The sequence below is a fragment of the Streptopelia decaocto genome, assembly GCF_964273445.1.
Source record: "Streptopelia decaocto genome assembly, chromosome: 3".
Lineage (NCBI taxonomy): Eukaryota > Metazoa > Chordata > Aves > Columbiformes > Columbidae > Streptopelia > Streptopelia decaocto.
In genome coordinates, this window is record NC_138656.1 from 45,036,901 (window position 1) to 45,059,287 (window position 22,387).

At 42.0% G+C, this 22,387-nt stretch overlaps 2 protein-coding genes across 2 annotated transcripts in view; one reads left to right on the forward strand and one right to left on the reverse strand.

Moving 5' to 3' along the window:
* COG2 (component of oligomeric golgi complex 2) overlaps nucleotides 1-4,681 on the forward strand; it is a 29,797-nt gene extending 25,116 nt beyond the window's left edge. The window contains exons 17-18 of the mRNA XM_082049969.1: nucleotides 2,478-2,658; nucleotides 4,241-4,681. Coding sequence (XP_081906095.1) covers nucleotides 2,478-2,658; nucleotides 4,241-4,342 — 283 coding nt within the window. The 3' untranslated portion in view covers nucleotides 4,343-4,681. The remainder of the gene's footprint in view (nucleotides 1-2,477; nucleotides 2,659-4,240) is intronic.
* A 4,887-nt stretch (nucleotides 4,682-9,568) lies between these two features.
* On the reverse strand, nucleotides 9,569-15,954 carry AGT (angiotensinogen). Its single transcript, XM_082048919.1, has 4 exons — nucleotides 15,144-15,954; nucleotides 11,501-11,765; nucleotides 10,901-11,045; nucleotides 9,569-10,030 (listed from the first exon to the last, which is right to left on the reverse strand). The coding sequence occupies exons 1-4, from the start codon at nucleotides 15,931-15,933 to the stop codon at nucleotides 9,839-9,841; spliced, it is 1,392 nt and encodes a 463-aa protein (XP_081905045.1). The 5' UTR covers nucleotides 15,934-15,954; the 3' UTR covers nucleotides 9,569-9,838.
* Nucleotides 15,955-22,387: the final 6,433 nt, after the last annotated feature.

The following is a 22,387-nucleotide window of genomic DNA, read 5'->3' on the forward strand; positions in this document are numbered from 1 at the left end:
TGTACTTCTTGCATTATGGATAATTTATTCCTGTGCCTGCTATAATTTTTTTATATCTCTGTAATATTGCTTCAGAATAGAGAGTCCTCTTTCGTATATTGATGTTTTTTTCCTCTTCTCATCTTTATGGTTGTTGTTGCTGGTTTTCTTTGTCCTTTCTGATCATAGATGATATGATCAGAAGAGTCCATGTGGATTAAGGTGTGATGCTGGTATTTGTCTGTCCTTACATGTTTTCCTAATAATTCTTAGCATATTGTCTTGTCCATAGACTACTGCTGTTCATTGGATTGGTATTTTCTGAGAATTAGCCACATAATACTAGGGCTTTAAGTTGTGGTCAGAACATGAGTTTTTTCCTTCCTTTTGCCTCCTTATCCTTTCCTGCTGCTCCACTTCTGGCACCTCTCAGGTCCTTATTAATGCCCAGCGCATCTGCAGCACTTTGCAGTCATTTTTTTGGTTATTCAGAAGAAACTTAAAATTATAAGACAATTTTGACACTGAAATATTCACTAACTGTCTGTAAAATTATTCTTAGGTATTTTGTATGGGGTTAAGAATAGATTGAACTGGATTCCACTGGTCACTTCCATTTTGCACAAAACCTACTTTGTGAAGCTTGATGTCCCTTCTTTTAACCAGTTATTACTCCATAAAAAGAAGGTTGCTGTTAACCCACAGCAGTCAGGTTTAAGTTACATTACTGAAGGACTCCAAAGATTTCTGGAATGTCACATCACATGCCTGTGCAGCTAAAATATCTTAGAGTGAATTCTTGTCTATCTGTCTATTTACCTCTCTGTGTCTAGTCTGCCTTGCTTTTAAAGCTTCAGTAAATCTGGTGACACCACGCAAAGTAAGTAAGTATCTGTTCTGTAGTTTCTTGGATCCAGCCAGAGCGCTTTTTTTCCCCCAAAAAGCAGTTTCTCACTTTCCATGTCAGCATTACCAAAACTGAATCAAGTGCTAGGTTAAACATAGTTGTAGTGGTTAAACACAGGTAAGATTGGCATGTTCAGTTGGTGATTCCTTAGAATTTTCTGTTGAATTCTGTTTACATAATTTGCTGTTACTAGTTTTTTCTGTTTTGTTTTGGTTTTTAATGTCTTATCCTCACTGAACAAGAGGAGAGACAAACTGAATGTCTTAAATGAAGCGATATTGCAGTTTCTTCATTGAGAATGTGGATGCAGGTAATTAATTTAATTTCCTGCTGTGGCAATATCTCCTTGCATCCAAATGAGAAAAACAGGAAAGAGCATAAAGTGGTTAAAAATCACTGAAGATTAAACTTGCTTAATGGCAGAAGGACTTTGAAGTACAGTGGAAGTAGGAAGTCTTCACATGTCAGTGGGACTAGGAAATACCAAGGTACAAACAGGCATTATGGTTGACTTTTATGGGTATACTTTTACTTTTTATAGAATGGTTTCTTGAAACAGTTTCCATGGCACTGGCAAGCACTTTTGCTTTAGTCATTCCTATCTAATTATCTCTTTAAAAAGCTTGCCTTTCTGTTGCCTCCCTGTTTAAAAGCAAGCATCAGGAAGATTCTTCCAGCTTTTTAAATACTTGCAATAGTAGTTTGATCACTGTCAGAGAGAGGATCTTTGAAAGTTACTGATTTTAGCAAATTACAGAACATAGCTCAATCTGGTTACTTTTCTCATGGATCCTCTAATTGCCCATTGTTGCTCTGTTTTCTCCTGTTGCTGTTCTTAACAACTCACTGTCCTGGGCATCTGTTAGTTAATTTATATGATATTATGCCCTTCCCATTTAGGCATGGGATTTCAATCCATAAGGCTTTTTTAAATTTTGTTGATTACTTGATTTGTTTACCTTGTCTGATTCTCTGCTTTCTTTAATGTGTATCCCAGTATGTAAGAAGTGGAGTTTTATTCCGTCTGTACCATTTCTAACTTGGCATTATTGTTCTTTTGACTTTTCCTGCCAGCTTCCCAAAAGTCCTGTTTAGATCAGTTTCTTCATTTCAGAAATAGGCACTTCTGACTGATGTGAAGTTGCATGCTCTCATATACATGTACACTTCTAGAACTTGTCTAAAATTATGTAATTTTTGGTCTGTCAGGCTGTTATTCTTGTCCTGCTTGTAAAAGGAATTTTACTTACTGCTCCATTGGTTGTAAGTAGAGGCTGATTCAGACTGTTTGAAATTGAGCAACTGCATTCCTTGCTCTCTATTGAGTTCAAACATCTTGAGCAGATCAAAAATGTTGTGCTAAGAATGAAGCTTCAACGCTGAATGGCAATCTTCAGATTGACCTCTGGAACTAATGATGGAAATGCTGGTTAAGTAATAATGATGGAAACATAAGTAGCTTCCTCACAAGGAAAACCATTCCTCCCAGCATTGTTCAGCATTTTTGTCAGGGGAAGTGATATACTGATGTGTATGCAGTAGGCTTTTCTGTAAAGTGTATTTTTTTTCTCATTAATCTTCTTTAATTTAGGTATTACGAAACAGTATCTGATGTGTTAAGTTCTGTTAAGAAAATGGAAGAGAGCCTAAAAAGGTTGAAGCAAGCCAGAAAAACTGCAACTTCAAACCCCGTTGGTACAAACGGCGGCATGAGTGATGATAACAAAATCCGACTGCAGCTGGCCCTAGATGTGGAGTATTTTGGAGAACAAGTAAGTTATGAGAAATAAGTTTGTTTACTGTTATTACTGGTTTTGGAAGAGGGTGAGATAGAGGAGGAAAGGGAAGCTTGATTTAGTTCTTGGTTGTGAAAGTGTTGAAGGTGTGATTTTGTTGGACAGGGGAGTGCTTTGTTTTTTCACATCTATATAATGGAGGTGACTTGAGACCTTGGTGATTGTAGAATGCATGCTGGTATTTCTTACTATTTAAAAATCAAGTACTGCTTTTGCTTAGACACACAAAGAAGAAACACTGTGTGAACAGATCAAAGGGCAGGACTTGCCTTAGCTCGGATGGAAATGTCTTTGTGGCCTTGCTTTTGTTTGCCGTCTCTCTGCATGTTTCCAGCCTTGACTTAACTGCATAGCCAAGGGTCTATTCCCAAGAGCTTTGAAGATATTAGCTTTATTTGTTGTGCTGCAGAACTGTAAGTTCCTTTCAGTGCCAAATATGAAGTTGTAAATAACAAAAAAAGAAGAAAATATTCCAGGAAATGTGTGCAGTAGTAGCTACATGAAATTTTTTAAGCATACTATTTTGTACTCATTTATTTCTGAAGACTATATATAGAAATAAACAAACTTCCAAGTGCAAGTCCACATCATGAGTTACCAAGCGGTTATCGTCAGTCTTGTTTATGAGGAGATACTGTTGCTGCATTTTAACAGATAGATAAAGTCTGCCTGTGTGTGAGCAGATGCTTTTCTCATATCTAAGACTTATCACAAAGGAAGAAGATTTGGGTAGAAGTATGGAAATCCTACCAACAAGAACTATTATTTAGTAGTTTTTGGCTGGGGTTGGGCTTTTGTTCTTTTATTCCTATTACGTATGTCAGCGTCACTGCAATATGAATTTTAGCTGAACTGGGATAGATTGTTTGTAATCATTTAGGAGCTGTTTTGGTACATGTAGATATTACAAAGAGGTCCAGCAGCAAACACCTTTTCAGAATCATTTCATTATGGTTTTACTTAGATCCAGATTTTTCTTTGGCAGTGCACTTTTAGGTTTCTTATGGCTGTATTTTTCTAAATATGAGAGCAATAGATTTCCTGGGTAAGAAATGACTCGTAGCAACCTCTCTATTTGTAGAGTTGTTTTCATCCCCCAGGAAGTTTGAGGCTGGAGCCGTAGGCTCTGGCAGCCCATTGAAATGCTTTCACCATCATGCTCTTGGCTGTTCTTGGATGTATTCATGTTTATCTTTAAAGTTTTGCCCAGAAACCTCATTTGGGGTTTGAAACAAATTCAGTTGAGATCAATGCATTAAAAACAAACTTACAGCCAAATTTCTCTTACTGACTGTTTCATTGGAAAACTTCCAACTGGCTTTAGTTGCAAGTTGCCTAGAAGATGGTTAAATATTTTCCTGCAAGACACTACATTAACTGCAAAAACTTAACTGAGTAAAGTTGGATATAGATTGTTTTTTATAGTGTGCACTATATGCAGCTTTTGTCACACATTGATGCAGGACAAATCACATGCTTTGCTAAATGTTTTAAGTAGAATAATTAATGACCTTTAGATGTTTTAAAGAAAATTAATGTTTTTTCTATGTCTCTTTAGATACGAAAAATGGGACTGGAGACAAGCAGCATAAAAAGCTTTTCAGCCCTTACAGATCTGGTTCTAAATGCCAAGGATCAGGCTACAGCAGAACAATCCTAGACATTCTTGAAAGCATGTAACTGAAGATAAAGAATGTCCCTAAAAGAAAGAGAATTTAACTCTTCTTGGTTTTACCAAATAAGTAGCAATGAAGTGCTTCCTCATGGATCTCAGCAACAAATCAGTGCATCTTCTGTCAAGAGGGGCGTGTTTCACCAAAAGACTGAGAATTTACCATAGTTTTCCATTATATGGAAAGCAATCCAAAGTTCTAAACTTTCTACTGTAGAATAAAAGTGGAATAAAATGTGGGTTTTTTAAATTCTTGTTGTACATCTTAAAATGTAGAAGAATGAACTTATATTATGAAAATAATAGGTAATAAATTGTCTTCCTGACTTTTGGTGTCCCATGTGTTTTTGAATCAAATGTGTTCAATTATGGTTGTCAAAAGCTTCCAAAGGGACTTTATTCCAGCTCTTCTGGAATAAAGAAAGTGATCACAGGAATAGAAATCTGCTATTTCTTGTTATTGCTTTGCACTTACCTGCTTTGCTTCATCATGAGATATGGTTAGCTCTTGTTTGGGTTTTGAATGAATGTTTACATTATACTGTTTGGGTTTGTTTTGTTTTTTTTAATGGACCTTGTTGGTGAGAAGCGCTGCATAAAAAAAGCTCTTAAGTTTATAAAATAACTTCTAGCATCAGTATTTAACTTATTGGATGTTACATTCAGGCTACCTGTTGTCCTTCAGAGTTAAAATTCACTAAGCTGGAATTTTTTCAGAGTTGGTATATTTCTGATTTGTATTATATTGGCTATTAGAATTCAGGGGAATATTTTGCCTGAGTACATGTGGAAGTCTTATAACTTCAAACATAGTTGCTTCAGTGCAAGGTGCATCTTTATATAGCAGGAAATTTAAAAGCGTTATTAGGGTTTTAAATGGTAGAAGGATTAACACAGAGCTCTCTTGAACCTGAACTGATTTCCCTGTTGATGTTTCTCTTTGTAAGGGACAGATAACACACTCTGGGGACAGCAGATGGTGAGTTTGAGGCTTTCAAACGACAGAATACCCTATGTGAGTGAAGGAAGCTTCTGTTTGCGGTTTTGGGGGAGTTTTTGTACTCTGAAAATAGAACACTGTCATCCTAGTTCATGTTTATTAATTAAAAATACCCATTTCTTCCTAAAGTCTTCAGAGAACTTGGGTCTTAATGGGCGAGCCAAAGATGGTGCAAATCTTCCAAGCACTCAGAAACACGGAGTTTGCAGCACGTGACTGTCGTGTAGCATTGAAGTTGCAGTTGTAGGCTTTTATTCCTCACTGTTGAAGAACTGACAATATTTTAGTTGAGAAGACACAACTACATGATCACTGTGCTTTTGAAGTAAGTAGGATAGATGATTATTACGACTTTTCTAAAATTAATTTTATGAAGGAGGGCAGTGAGGTAAGTACTACTGTTTAAAGTTATGTTGGTTCTGCTTGGATTCAGTCTAAATAATGGAGAGAAGGATTTGACTCTTCTAATTTGCTCAGCATCTCTCTGTTCATGGCAACATGTACAGCTGAGAGAGCAACCAAATTTGTTGCTGAGGAAAGAAACTGAAGTAAAGTGAACCAACTTGGCAGATGTCAGATCTGTTTGTGTCATTCAGGGATGTGGAGACCCTCAGCCAGCACCTTAGGTGCACACTGCTAAGTGAAGATAACTTGCTGCTTATGAGCAAGAAGTTTGTTGTCTGTGTAATGTTTTTCCAGGCTTCTAATTGATGAACCTAGAAAACCTGGATTCCCTGCATCCCTTCATTTGCTTTTCTTAAGAGTTAGGAGTAGAAACATCTTGCTACCACTAGCTGTTGTTGTTTTCAACAATGTTTTCTTATTATAAAATGAGTGTGTAAGTTGTAGTCTGAGACTATAGTATTGCAAATGCATTGTGCAACTTATTTTGGAAGATGTGTATCTCTGTAAATTTAAATTTCTATAACAGCTGTCACAAAAGTAGCAGATTCTGGGATCTGTGCATACTAATCATTGAAGATAGAACAGCTTTGTTTGTATCCTCCAAAATCAGGAAAAAGGATGCAATCTGTGTACCAAACCAAAAAGGCACAAAAAGGTTATTTGCCCTTTTATTGCACGTGACTTCCCACATCTTACTGCAATAACACCACTTCCTACTTGTCAGCATCAGCTTGCTGAGCATACAGGCTGAGCTCTGTTCTTTCCTGTTGAAGACCAGCTTTAATTTCAGAGCAGAAAATAACATTGTATAGCAAATCAAAATTATTGAATGGCCCTATGATTGCTGTAAATGTCTACATTACTGGTTTTATGTCAGCTCCTCATCTTTTCTTTTTGTTCACTTGAATAGCATTTGATTTTCTTTCAGCGGAGTATGACATTAGTTAAAAATATCTGTGAAACTCCTGTTGAAAGAAAGGTGCAAATTGTCTTTGTCTTTGCTAAAAGGAATTTTAGCATTTTCAAATACCGTATATCCATCAGGACGAAAGGATCTACCAAGTAAGTGTGTTCTGATAGAGGTGTCTTCTGTGACTAATCCTTGTTCTTCTATTCCTCAGATATTTTTTGTAAGTTCACTTCATGACAGTAATGCAGATTTTGTGCCTTTTTCTTCTTCCCCTTTAGGACTTCTAGAAAACTTGCTATGCCTTCCTAAGTCTGGAAGGAATTTAGCTGGAAGAGGTTTTGTATAATAGCATTGCAGAGGTGAAGAGTGGTAACATGTTTCCCTCTAAAATGGTTATTAGACTGTTTTAACCTAAAGGTAACTACCAACATGTGCATCTGGTTGGAGTGCTCAATACGGAGGAATATTTACTCTCCTTTTCCATCAGCATTTTTATTTTCATGCTTGAACTGGAGGGATGAGGAAGCCAACTGCCTAATTTTTTTTAAGCATATCAGCATAACTGTCAGCTATGTTTAGGGATAAGCTATGTTGTTTTGAAGATACTTTAGAAGACTGTCCCTTGTCTTTGTTTTCTTTCTCCAAATCTGTCTGTTAAGAGCACAATTTGGGGGCTTCAGTCACTAGACTGTTCAGCCATAGACCGCAGCTGAGCTAATGGTGCTTGGGATGCGCATCGCTGGGGGCCCGGCAGGGGGATTTGGTGAAACTGGAGGAGACCACTGGACGACAGGGGAGAGTATAAAATGCCATAAAAATTCTGGATGTAAAACGGATGTCAGAAACAAGTCTTGGGAGAGTATATATTGCTGGAGAAGCGGAGGGATTTAGCTGGGGTTTTTTGAGGGGTTTTTTTGTCGTTTTTTTGGGGGTTTGTGTTTTGTTGTTGTTGTGTGGGGTTTTGTTGTTTTGGTTTGGTTTCTTTACCATATTGATGTCTAGGAGAGTGGGTGCATGTACAGATAGCTTATCTTTTTGGTACTGTAGCACTTGCTCCAGCATCTCTCCTCAGTCCTTGCTTTGGCCAGTATACTTTTAGTTCCCTGTCTCAGCTTGCTCTTCCTTCCTTTTCTAGGGTGTCAGTAGAGAGGTGCTCTCCATGGCAAAGTTTGTTTTCTGAAAAGTGGTTGGTTTTGTGGGTGGTAGGGTTGGTTTGGTGGTTTTCTGCCTGTAACCACTGACCAGGGTATGGAGTCCTCCAAGAGCATGCAGCCCACACTTGTGAATAATGACATTTTGTCCCAGAACTTACTGGCAGCATGGCCAGGGACTCACTTTTGTTATCCTCCCTCTTCATCATAGAAATGAAACATTTTGTGGTCTGAAATTTTATTTGTGGCTGATGCTACCTTCTGACTTCAGTGAGTAAATGGGATAACTTTTAAATTGGTATGAACACTTGGAAGCTGCCTCATTCATGCTTACAGCTATATTGTTGGCTGCATTGCATGATAATTTGCAATTTACTGTCTTAAAAAACATCTGACTTGGAGCAAATTTCAGAAGCCAGAACAAGGAATGCAGTTATGGACATAAATCCAGCTGAACTGTGGCAAAGCAACTTGGAAGTGGTTTTATTTGCATCTTTCTGTCTCTGCATATTTATAGTTAATTGCTTCTGTATATAATACAAGTACAGTATTTAGATGTTAGAGCATCTGGAATACATACAGTATAACTGCATAAATACATGAATGCTACATCACAGCACTTGGAATCTTGGTATTCACGAGAGTGAGTTGTGTTATTTGTTAGTCTTTTCCATCAAGCTGGAAGGGTCTGTCATGTATCTACATCACCAATAGTGAACCACTGGTGTTAGTGGGTTTGGATTAGACAGCCATTTGGGCCACTATGGATGACAAGAAACTACTGTGCTTTGTAGGGTACATCTGGCATCATATACCAAAGAGGTTTGCGGTTATTTACTGGAGGCCATCAGTGCTAAAGACAAATTTAAGGATGAGAGGTGGAAAAAAAACATTCTGCTGAGAGGCTTTCCTTACTACCAAGATTGCACTCCCAATTCTTCACTTGCTAATTCAAGAAACATCTAATAATCTGTTGTTCCAGTTTCATGTTTCAGACCTTTATAACTCTCTTAAGAGTTGGATTGGACCACTGAACCCTTTTTATTCATGTGTAGCTGCACATCCACCACTTATACTGGTACAGATCATTACCATTAATACTATTTTTAAGAACATATGGTTTGGTTATGTTAAAGTTTACAGATCTGGGCTCTAACTGGTAATGCTCTTTTTTACTATAAGGCTATAATAAATGCCTCTCAGGTTAGAAAGTAATACAAGGAATGGAATTATATTGGAATAGTAGGCTTGCTCTTTTTTTCCTCCTCCTCTTTTTTTTTTTCCTCCCCTTAAAACAATTTGAAGAGAAATCTGTCAGGCTATGAGAATTTATCCATCACAGTTCATTAATGCTACCAAACCCTATTTTTAGCTTTTCCATAGAGTTAAGAAATGAATATATCCATCTGGGCTGCAGAAAGAAGAAACTTCCTCTAAATGTGTTTTTGCTTCCAAGGCAAAAAATCTTGTCTCAGTGGAACAAGTGAAACCTGCCTGTGCTCTTGGCAGCATTTTAAAGGAAAACATTGCTGACGAAGCTAGAAATCTCTGTGGATAACCCTGAAACTTTCACTGTAACATAAAAGGCAGTCTCTCTTGCAAAACAGACCAAACCGAAAATTAAAAAGTTAGCTCTTAGGAATGATGAGGTCCTTTTCTATACCTTTGTATATTAAATGCCGCTTGTGCTTTTGAAACTATTTTTTTAAGTCAGTGCCCTGCTGGCTACGACTTTATCCCCACTGCATTGAAAAAGGGAGCTGGGGGCAGAAGGAAGACAAAGTGGGAATAAGGAAAGAAAAGAAGCTGAAGGAAGGGTTTGAGTCATATCGAATAGATGAACAAGAATGAAATGTTGCAATGTTTTACCTTCCAAAAAGCTGTATTTCAAGCACTACCTGCTTCATCTCAAAGCTAAGTAGGGCACTCAACAAGATCACAACAATAGCTGATGAATAAGAAAAAGGTGGTGGGAAATGTGCATCATTCGCCTCCCTCCCTATCCCCCGTGCTTGCATTTAAACCCCGTGCAGTGGGTTTGTCACTCTGCCAAGAAAAAGCATCGCCCTGGACTTCTCTTCAAGAACAGCTAAAAGGAACGGCTTGTTCAGTGTTACTTCCAGGAACACCAAATCTTCCTTCTGCGCTGTGGGTTCTTCTGGCTGCTCTGGTCCATCACTGGTCAGTTTGAAAAAGGCTTTATTTATTACCTGTAAGGCAAAACAAACGAGTAAATCCAGAGTCATGAGAGCATGATAATGAAGAGATGAATGAGGGTTTAAGTGCTTCCTAGCACATGGAGTAATCAGCAACTTAGATCAGGTGTAAGCAGCACAGGGTAGACACCATGGATGTTTAAAAAAAGACCTTGGAGTACTTTTTCCATAAATGTGAAAGAGCTCTACAACTGCTTGTACGCTTGGGCTGTATGAAATCCTGGTACCCTTGAAGCCCCTGACAGAACTTCTAAGGTAGGACACCCCCTAAAAATAGAATTAAATAAAGGTAAAGGCACTTGAATTATACTTCTGGAAAATAATTTGTGTTCTTTTTATGAGAGTCGGCCCTCTCCTCCAAGCTCTCCCTTCTTCCCCTTGGGACTTGAATGCTGGAGCCTTCAGGTACCATCATGTGCTGCACACGCCTCTGTGTTTGCGATTTCTGGGAGTAGTCTAAGGATAAATCTCCCTCTAAGTGAGGGAGGTTTATTCTCAAAGCTCAGCAGCTGCAGCCTCTGCCACTCGCTCCAGCTGCAGTGCCTGGACGTGTTCGAACTGGGGGGGGGTAATGGGTGCAGTCTTGTTTGTACGTGGAGTACCTGGTGTGCTCACCTCAAGTTTCATCTCTCTGGCACGTTGTGTTTGCTGCAGTGCTGAAATTTGAATAGTTTAAAGCAAATCTATTCCTACTGATGGGTTAATCTAAAAAGTATTCACTGTCATTCCTTCATCTAGAAAGTGCCCTTCTAGCATGCATCCCACATGGCTCTGGCTGGTTTGTTCTAGGTAAATTTATACACTCAAAGAGGCTGAAACTGAGCAGGGAGCATATTTTTTGCTTGCTGGCGATGTGCACTGTACCTTTCCAACTGTTAGGCTGGTGTTGCTTATTTTACTGAGATCTGCCCCCTTCCCGAGCAGCGCAGGGAGTTCCATATCTGTGAGAAGCTCCTGTAGATCAGAGCTGTCTTCTATTGTTAACTCCGGCAGTGTTAACTTGATTTCTCTGCAAAAGAGAGAGAGAGGTGAGTGTGTGCTCTCGGGTGTCAAAGCATGGTGTTTGGGCAGTTCTGGGGAACGCGCATATGAAAACACCTGTGAGAAGTGCTCAGGATGTGGGGGCAGACATCTAGCCAGGACTGAGTGGTGGTTTGTTACTGCTTCCAAGTGGGAAGTCACCCTAAGTCTGCCCTGGGTACGCTATTAAACCCCAGATCACCCCACTTCATGTGTCCTGTGTTGTCAGCTGTGGAAAGGCACTTGCTTGTTTCCTTGTAATACCCCCAGAAAAAAAGCTGATCATCCCTTTGAGTGGTCCCTGAGTTTCACAGGCATTTCTCTTTGTGCTTGGTGTTAGACCCTTCCTGGCAGGATCCAACATCCATTCATGAGCAGGCAGACCCACACAGTGCACCCCATCCCATTCATCCCTAGGGGAGGGCACTCGTGCCTGATCTTTACCTTGGGGACAGCTGCTGAAGCCAGGCTGAGGACTGCAGAGGCAGCTTGGACTCCACCTGCTCCAGGTTGCTGCCATCGATGGGCTGCAGAAGCACCAGCAGCGCGGTCTTGCTGATGGGGACTTCCACCACAGAAAAAGTCCCGCTGTCATCAGTTTTGTACTTGAATGTCCCTGTGACTGACAGCATAGGGACCAAGACCTTCGTGTTTGAATCCACCCAGAATTCCTGAGGCTCCTTGAGCTGGGAGGCTTGTTTAACATTTACTGAAAAACAGATTGAGAAAGAAGAAATTGGTTCTTCTCTTACTTCATTCCTCCCCTCTGTCTCTTAGCTGTTTTATGTATTTGTTTAACAACACCACACTGTGCATTAGACAAGGGCAGTGAGTATTAGATAATGTTTAGCTACTGTAAACATACCTATCCTGCCTTTAATATGCCTTCTGGTACCATCAGGCAGAGGGTGGTGCAGGCTTACGGCACAGGGACCACAACCATCAGGACTGTGACCAAAGCTGCTCTATTTCTAGGGGCTTTGCTGCTTCTCCTGGGCGCGCAGCATTTCTTCTTGCTTGGTTACCTGCTTCCTCACAGGCTGCCATGTGGCTCCCAGTTGGCTCACAGGCCTGTGTGGAGGGTCTGCTTGGATTTCCTCTCCATCCCCCGAGCAGCCATGATGGCACATTTGGGAGCTGCTGCCCAGATAGGCAGATAAGATTAAAAAAAATCTCAAAACTGCTGCTTGGTGGAATTAGGAAAACAGATGTTCATGTTGTGGTAAAGGATGTCCTTGCATTATAGTAATTAATATTGGAGTAAAATAGGAGCTGCTCAAGCTGTACTGTTAACTAGTCTGTTCTCCAATAAATCCAGATAAATGCTGGACCCTAACATATTTAATACATAGTAAGTGGTTTTGCATAGGAACATTTGCCTCTTAAATGAGTTTGCATAAAAAGAGCATTTAGGCACTTTTGCCTACTATAACTTCACTGAAAAGAAGTAGCAGGTAGGAGATGTGAAAGGTGTAAACAAAAAAATACAGAAGTAGAGTTGTTCACCTTTTTTTTTTTTTTTGTTATGAGAACAAGGGATGCAAGCAGGAGCTGCTTTCACAGGGTCTATACAACCTGCAGAATTTATTCTCACAGGATAGCAAAAGTCAAGACTGTAACAGACTTAAATGAAAGGAAAAAAAAGTATTGAGCATTCAGATAGACAAAACTTGATGATCCTTGTGGGTCCCTTCCAAGTCAGGGCATTCTATGATTCTGTGTATCAAGGTAGGATAGTAACTGGTTTTAAATAGTTTCGGGAAAGATATTGCAAGCACTGCTATTGACTTTGGGACTGAGTCCATTAATATTGTGCCAGTTATGAACCAGGACAAATCAGCACCCCTGTGTCTGAAAGGGCTCCCTCTGGCCTTCTGCCAGGTGAGGGTCTGGGTGTCTGTGCCCTCAAATGTGTGCCTACGTGTGTATTCCCCTGAAAATGCTCTGAAAGAGATGTTAGTAGCCTTAATGTGACTATTTGTTACTTACAGCACATTTTAAGATATGAGATCTATTTTCTAAAAAAAATATACAACCCTGCTTTCTGCCTCAGACACCTGGAATGTACAGCAAGGAAAACTAAAGATGGACATCCCTTCTCTAGAAGGTGATAGAGACACTGGAAAAAATGGTTTCTTACAGTGAGATCTCTCATATCAGAACACGGGAGCTATGGGACTGGGCAACCTTTCAGCAACCACATCAGAGCAGGGAAGAAACCCATGTCTACAATAAAGTGAAGCGAAAAAGGCTGTCAATGACAGAGTGAAGATGTTGCCTTAGAGAGTGCAAGGGTACTCTGCAGTACTGCCTTGGGAGCACAAGAAAGAAGTGTCGGACCTCTCTGCTTCAGGTCCTGAACTCCAAGTTCTGTAACACAGGCTTTATGCCTGCATGACAAGCCCAATGAGGGGATGACTTTCTGTGGAAAGCTATGCCTTTTTACTGTAAATAAAAAAGTATGGCCAAAAGCATCCTATGAAATTTCTAGTTAATACTGAAGCTGTTGAGGGTTGTGTTTTCAAAAGAGAGTCTAAATGGGAGAGAGTAAGGGCACTTAATATCATGCAGTCCCACTGTGCTATTTTCACTCACTAGTTTGTAATTATTTTGCCACTTCAAAAAGAACATAGAAGTCTATCAGTACAATTTTCACCTGATGTTCTGCACTGGGTTCTAAATGGCAGCCCCTGCTTGGCAGTGAGTCACAAATGTGAAAACAACTGTTGACAGCATCTCAGGAGAATATATAACACATTTCAGAACAAAAAATATACTTTTCCCCTTTTGCAGTCCATCACATGTGTTCATTAGAACAGAGTCCCTTACTAATTCACTTGTCCTTGAGCCAGTTTTCACCATCCCACATGTGGAGACTGCAACATCTCAAGCGCACCCTTTTGCGAGGGAGGAGGCAGTAGAGCTGAACACTGAGTCAGACCCTTGAGGACATGCTAAGGGTCCGAAGCTAATAAAATGACACTTTTCCAGTATGGAAGAAGAGGGAAAAAATGCTTCACTAAAGGAAGCCTCTGCTTTTGTGACTATGCCCAAGTCTGTAACACAATAATTATTTTTGCAGTGCTATCTCTATGCCAGACCTTACACTGAAGAGAAAGCTGGTGCTCACAGCTCCCTGAGGAGTTGGGATCAGTTAATGACAGAACCCATGAACGGCAAAGAAAGCCAACAATCCAATTTGCACGTGGGAAGATAAAGGCACAAAAGCATTTCATGAGCACCAAAGCTCCACCTTTAGCAGTAGGTGCCCATTTAGAAACTTATGGCTCACTGCCAGTTTTCCAAAATGTGGTCACTGGTAGGCAAGCTGATCTAAAGTGTGTGACCTCTCGTATTGCATTCAGTCCCAAGGATGTTGAAAAGCAGCTACACTCGGAAGAGGAGGCTCAGTTGCAGTACAGGGGGATTTCTGGGACAGCAGCATGGAAGGACCCTAGGTAATTAAAGGATTGCCTTAATTCTTTTTAATTTTGTATATATTCCCAGCTTCCATAACTGATAGCTTGTTTGGTTGCTCCCTGAGCCAGAAGTTGCCTCCAGACTTCTGTGTTTAATAGGCACTAGAGGAGGCATAACCATTATCTTCTATAGACTTTCTTTAATCTGTACCTCTGACCTCTTCCCCTGCAGAAATAAAGGTTTTAGGGGAAAAGTTTTGGTTTGTTTTTGGTTTTGCTTGCTTTAAACCTACTTCCTGATAATTTTTGATGGAGACTCCTCACGACTTTTAGATCCTTTGCAGTCAGAAATTCTGCATAATCCTCTCTTATTCATCTTCCCACACCTTTCCTAATCCTTAGCTTCCTGGATGAGGAAGTTTTCTTGGAGGCCATCTCCCTCTGTTTCCTCCCTGTTGCCCTTGCTGGCTGGTGGGAGGGTGCAGGCAGGACCCACAGCACAGTGGTGGGGCGCAGGGTGCTGCACAAGGAGCAGCATTCCAGCCTTTCATCATCCAAGCCCTTCCTCTCCCTGCTGGCCAGGTGTGACCTTGCTTCCTTCTCAGGAGCAGGGTCACTGCCTGTCCTTCACCCAGCCTGTCCCCATAACAAGCTCCCCTGCCTCGTACCTGCCAAGCGGACGTCCATAGCAAACAGCAGGTTGGTGGATGGATCGATGTCTGTCAGTAAGCACTTGCTTTGGCCCTTGCTTTTTGCTTCCATGAAGGTGTTAATTTGTTTCACTGCCTCGCTTAGGTTTGTAAAGTCAACAGCTCGAGCATAGAGAGCATCAGTGGAGGGGAGCAAGTCCTGCACGAACGCTTGGGAGAGAGGGACGCCAGGGGCTGAGAACAGGCAGAGCACCTTAGAAAAGAGCAGCTCCTCATCCCTGCTCTTGACGAGGCTTTCGATCTCCCTCAGGCTAGAAAGGACTTCGTGTCCATCCACCCTGGAGGTACAGCCAGGGTCTCCGGAGGGGGGAACAAATCCCAGCAAACCCTGCAAATCAGCTGCTGTCTGGTTTGAGGCACCCAGGTAGAAAGATACCAAGGAGTTGTAAAGACTGGTGGGGGACAGGAGAATGTTTTGGTTCTGCCGTGCTTCTTGCACCTTGCTGTAGAACCGCATGCCCAGGACATACACCAAGTCCTTCAGGTAGCTCAGCTTCTGCCGCCCCTGGCCACTCAAGCTCAGAGTTTCCAGTTTGTCCTTGTTGTTCAGGTCATCTTCATAGGCAGGTGGGGTTTGGGACTCAATTGAGACAGGGACAAAAGTTTTCTTTCCCTCTTGGACCAGGCTTTCCAGCTCCTCACAGGTACTCTTATTGAAAGAAAACAAATTGAAAGGGTGGACGTAGACCCGGTCACAAGTCACTGCAGTGAGACACGCCAACAAACAGAGAACTGCTGCCAGATTCATGTCGAAAAATTGCTTCCACGGTGTCTGCTGAAAGAAAATGTGAGGAGGAAAGAAGACAGATCAGCCTGTTGTAAATACAGTTTCTCTTTGCTTACAGGGTGAGGTGGTACTGCTGCGTTCAAGTTACAAAGGCAGGAATTTCAGTATTTAGTGCTGGCTGGTCCGACTCTGCCTCCTGAAAAGCCCAGGGTGAAATGCTCACCAGTTTCAATGGTGGTAGGTGGGGAAAGGCTAAGCACGGATTTGACTCCATTACCCGCTGCAGTACCAGAAAGATTCAGCTGGAAGCAATAAGGTTGTGTGCTCTGACAAGTTAGGCTTGCAAACTAGTGTATGCTAGTTCTGGCAAAACATTATAATAATGCACGTATATTGCTTTTCAGACCTGGTCAGAGCTATTTCTCCAAACTGCTGCACTAAATCTTGCTGACACACAGATGGGCTAAGTGATTTGCCTGCTGTTACATGGGAAGTGGGTTTGGATACCAGGTCTCTTAAGGTCTGAGCACTGAACTGTATGTCTTGTCAGCATAACACTTGGCACTAGCAGAGCATTTTGTGTTTTCATAGCCCAGTCCAAACATTCATTCTAGCTTCTAGGAAAACACGCTCAAGGCTTTCTTATACCAATGTGCTAACTCTGCTAACATTTTAATAGAACCTTCTTTATTTGAATACAGAGCTAGAAGGGGTAAGCTGAGTTGTACTCTACTGTACAAGCAGTCTTCTCCTGTGGGAAAAGACCACCTGCTGTTCTTGTTTTTCTTGATGAGAAGTATGTGGATGTCACTGGTGTTTTGGCACAAAGGATCTGGTGCATATTGGGGATGAGAAAGTCATGGGCACATCTATACGTACATACACACATGTGCAAACACACGGAAAAATTTTGCATTTTTATAATTCTCACTTTTCCTATATCCAGCTTTTTATAACTAATATCTCTGCTGCACCTTCCCTGGATTTCTAGTATATGATTTTGAATTTGTGTATTTGAAATCCAAATGCATTGGAAATTAGACATCTACAACACATTAGCCAAACCATTGTTTTTCAGTGATGTATTCTTATTCCACTAGTTATTTCTTGTTTATCATAGCTCTGTTCACCCTTTTTTGCCCTTTCCAATCTCTGCAGAGGTCACTGGATGGGTAAAAGGCTAACAGCCTTGCCCGTAGCCAAGCTTTCCTCTCCACCTTCTTTCTCCAAGGCTTTTTGAGTCAAAACAGTCTTTCAGGTATTGTAATTCTGGCAACCTCAGCCTTTTGAAAGGACACAGTGCAATGTCTGTCTCACCAACACTTTAATTTACACAGAGTGGAAGTTTCTGGGTTTAAATCCAGGCATTTAAGACCTGTCACCCTGCAGCCTGATTTATGATTTATAACCGTATTCACTTCATTGAGGGATCCCCAAATGTTTCTTGCCTAATAATACTCATTTTTGCAGTATCACCGCTCTCTTGGAAATAAGAAAACTGAGATGCGCAGGTGCTTGGGAATTAGGCATACCTTGCCTACATACATACATCTGCATTCCCAGGCTGTAGGCCCCTATCTAACAGCTTGGTTTGCAAATGGAGTTTCTGCTGTTGTGTTGGTCCCTCAGGATGTCTGAGCATCTTCCTAGTGAGTACCTGCAGGTCAGGCATGAAATTATTTGTTCCCCAGAGGCATGCAGGGGAGGGCCTGCTGTATATTTCCAGCCCTGTGCCTTCATCCAAGTGTTGCATTTCCCCATTAACTCCCACCCCATCCTCTAAATCGGTTTATAGGCAGAAACAGTGGTGCTGCCATCCCCTCCGCTCCCAGACCCGCCTTTGCCTCGCCAGCTCTGGTTTCAGCAAGTGACATGCAGCCCTGCAGGGCTTCTTCATTCCTTACAACCAGTAAAAAAATTATCTTGGGATATGTCTTCCCAACTTCATCCTCACAGTTAGCATGGACACTGTGCTAGTGCATTCCTAGTCTACTCTCTGCATTTTCTAGATTGGGACAGCTCAGGAAAACAAACGCAAAAGCCAAGAATTAGAGGTGCTGCCCTTCTCTCTACATCATACAAGCCTTTTGAAGCGTTTCTTAATCATTCCTGTAGCAGCAGGGAGGATGCCTCTGTGCCACCCCGTCAGGCCATGCCATTAGGCACTGTGGGTGTTCTGTGATTACTCCTCTAGGGCTGCCAGAGCCACCATGTCAACTATTTTCTCATGAGCAGAAACAAGAGGGGCAGTTCTTGCTGACAGCACTTAGACTAAGCCAAATCTGTGGAAAGCAAGCATGTTTTATTCCCTGAAGAAGTCGGCCCAGAGCCTCTCAGAAAAGCATGAAAACCTGAGTTGAAAAGCTGACATTCCAAGCAAATCCGGTAAGTGTGCTTACTCGCCTCCGTCCTGGTGTGTGTGTCCCCTCGGGCAGGCTCCTGGTGACACCTCTTCCCCCTGGAGCGCTGCAGCGTGATTTATGGTGGACTTACAGAGCAGGGAGGAAGGCCCTTCCTACGTGTCTGCAGTAACATTGCGCAAAACTACTTTACATCACAGGCTGGGGGGCCAAAAAAAGCTAGCTCAGGCCAGACAGGACCTGATGAAACCTGAGCACAGCTCAACACTGGCTGCATAGAAAGTTCTAGGGATAGATACACAACCTTTAACCAAGCCCAGCACATCTGCCTTGCCTGTGGTTACAGATTTACTAAAATGGACACAGGCATTTTACTATGCAGAAGTACCGATTACAGGAGCTGAAAATAACTCAGTCTGTTTTGTGCCAGACTGAAAGAAATACAGATTTCTTTAATACCTGTATTTGTTGTAGACAGACCAGATTTTTTTTCTTCTCAGAGAAATTGCCTTTTATCTCTACCTTGCAGCCTGGGTACCCATCAGTGAGTGGGACATGTATGCTACTGCAGAGTAAAATTATTAAGCTCTCAATTTTTACCCTTTCTTTCCCTCTTGACCTATCCAGAAGATCAAACGTTTGTTCTTTTTCCTCTTCAAAACAAAATGTGTTGAAAAGGAGAGGATGAAAGCTAGATGGATTAGGTTACTGCAACCAGATTACTAAGACATCATCCCTCCCATTTTCAGCTTCCCAAGTCCTGTTTGGCAAAAGGGAGCCATTCGGAGATCTTTCTGCTGCTTTTTAGATGATCCTCCAGTTTGTCATGCCCCTTCTTCCTCTTCCAGCAAATTAACAGTGTATCAAACTGAGGATGATGAAGTTGGGTTAGACTGGGTCTCATTCAGTGCCCCATTGTGGTTAGTTAAAATTGCATGGCTTTAATAGCAGTAGGCCTGATTTAACCTCCATCCCCCGATTTTAGAGGACCAGTCGGAAGTGGCTTGTACTGCAGTGCCCAGTTACATGTTGGCTTCAAGGAGAGAGCTGAGAGAGAGGGATGTTTTCAGTGCATCTGGGCAGTCAGAGCTGGTGGAGCTGAAGGGGGAGACAGGGACAGCTGAGTCCTGCGGGGGATGGGAAATTTCTGTCTCTGCGGCCCTGCTTTTCATTTAAACAATCTGATTACCTTAGCTCTAACGAGGTCTGAAAGCGGTTCTGAGCACAGGACCATATGACATGCAATCACGCACACAAGGCTTAAACAAACAGCTTGAAATATTTAAGGTGCTTTGTCCTCTTGTTGCTGAGCATCTCAGATGAGGATGCATCTGGTAACAGAATAGTTCCAGAGCATTTGTACGAACTCCAGACTGCTATAAAATGCATGCTGCCCAGCCATGGATCCAGGCAATAGGAGGAGTAGTTCCTCCATTAAAAAAGCATTTTTATTCAGCTAAATGCCAAAGAGAATGAGCTAGCTTTGGGGTTGTATCCCCTTTCTTTCCCTTCCCACAGGCAGGCTGGGGAAGAAAGGTGGTCCCTTAGAGGCCAGTGAAGGTGCGGGTGGGATGTATACCAGCGCAGCCCAAATCTGTGTCTCCTGCACCACCACCTGCTCAGGTCCACGTGAGGCAGGAGGCAACAGTGATGTGCACGAGTGGCCAGACCACGCCGTGCCTGTGAGCTGTAGCTCGTTTGCTACATCCTCCCATGCAAAGCCTGAACACAGGGAAAAAACAAACTCAGCCCAGTAGTCTCAGTATCTAGTACACAGAAGCCAAGATTGTTGCAGTGAAGGACACTTTGTGCTCTGTAAAACTCTGAAAAGTATCCTTATTTACAAGAATTATTGACTTTGACTATTAAGCTACATGCGATGATAATAAGACAAACAACAGCTGTCACACTTATGTGTTTACTGTGGACAAATAAATGCTGGAAGAGGAAATCACATAACCTACAGTCCCTGTACTTTTTTTTCCTTAGATCATTATGCCCCTATGTGTGATTCAGAAGTGCTGCTTTGGCACCCAGGGGACATTCTTGTTTTGGTATCTCCAGCTTCCAGCTCCCCATGGTCCATGACCAAATCATGCTGCAGCTTCTGGTGGTCTCCTTTAGCTGTGGGCACCAGCCCCAGCGCAGGCATCCCTGGCCGCAGGGGATGCTGCCCCACAGAAGCAGGGGAGCAGAAGGCGGCTGAACAATAACTCCTGTGTATGGTGTTCTGGTGGCTCTGTCACATTAAGAAATTCAGGTTTCAAAGAACCATAGACATAGGTTTTACTTGAAAGTTCTCAGTTCCACCCATCCCCCCCGCCCCCAACTCAATAAATAAAGTGATTGAATTAAAATACCCAGCTTTCTCCAGAAAAAAGTTTCACCAGAAAACGTTCAATGACCCGCTTTCATCACAGTGCTCCTCCTGCTTCAGACTACCGGGAATTTGGTTGGCCTCAGTAGTAAGGGAGAGCCTTTGATTTCAGCTTATGTTTATGCCCTACTACAAAGCTCAGACACAGCCCCCACTAATTTGCTGGTCACATATACTCATTCAATTAATATTCCCCTATTTAGATGCATCACACACTAGCGCACTTCTTAGATCCTCGTCTTTTATCTTTGCACAGTTTCTACTAAAAGAGAAGTTATTAGACTATGAAGAACACACACTGCTACACCTGGAATGTATTTTATCCTAGTAGGACTTAATTACAGCTAGTTTTTCATTTTACTTCTAAGCCATTTTTAAGCAAGAGTGCACAAGCATTATTTCAATTACTACATATGGGCCCTTTTGTTGGGCTTTTTATTGTTGGGTTGCCATGGTTTTAAGGACAAGCATGTCCTTAAAGATAGAGCTTCAGCTTCAGAAAGAAGAGACTATCCTGCCCTTCGGCCCCGATGTCTGAGAATTTGGATCCTCAAAGAGAGCTGTACAGGAAAACCTGCATCAGCCCAAACCTGGGTGAAAAGCTTTCCAGCAACTAGGAACCAAAAAAGGCTGTTCCCAAAGGCATCACCTGTGCAAAGCAAGCCCAGGGCTCACACACGTTTCCTATTGAATCCTGCCCTGCAACAGCCACAGTAACGGTACAAAGAAACACAGACCTCTCAAACCTGCTCTTCAGAGAAGAGGTTCACGTTCTCCTTTTGCCCCACTCTTCCTGATTTCAGGGCGGAGGGGAACTCTGCTCCCCCTTTTATATCCCCTCTTGCATAAGTGGGGCCCTCCCTCCTCCCCCCCCACTGCCCTCATTTCCCTTCAAAATCTGCCTCTGTTTTTCCTGCTTGTTATTCATGGTCACTGCTGACAGGGAGAAAAGAGGGGTGGAAAAACACCGGTGCTGTGGTTACGGATTCCCTCACAGCCCTGCTCCCCATCTCTTTGCTCTGTTGAGATATCTATCAAGAAGTGCTAGCAGGGAAGTGCTCCCCTGCCCCATAGCTAGCGCTGCTTCTTGTAAAACCGTCAAATAGGCTTCAGAAATTCTTAACCTACAGCTGGCAGCGAGTAATTTGGTCTTGAATGGGAAAATTATTCTGTCCAAGCTAGAATTTCTATTGATTGGCCAGGCGGCTATTCTTTCACTGAAGAACATCATGTCTCCATGCTGTCAAAAAGTGTTTTCATTGATCCAGATAATTCTGGGAAAGACTGTATAAAATTCAGCACTTTCTGTGGAGACAATAGTAAATATTTTATTCTGTTTTACTGAGTTTGTTTTCCAGTTTTGCCAAATTTTGCTCTGAGATGTGAACTCAAAGGAGGCAGACATACTCCTGTGATGGTGTTCTTGTCTCTTGCAAGGTTATGGCAAGAGTCATGGAGGAGGGATGATAAACTACTCTGCTCAGCCTCAGACCACAGACACAGGCTCTTCCCAGGTTGAGTTGGCATGTCTGACCTACATAGATTAGGAATTAATATATGGCTAACTCAGACATAATAGCATGTACATGGTCATGTATCATTCTTTACTAAATTTGAGGGCTTCTGTTTTTAAAAACTAAAAGTACCTTGAGTGAGAAGTAGGCCAAAACCCATTCATTTTTACAACTCGTGGTTTGATGTTGATAATCATAAACTTCTACATCCCATCAGCATTCCT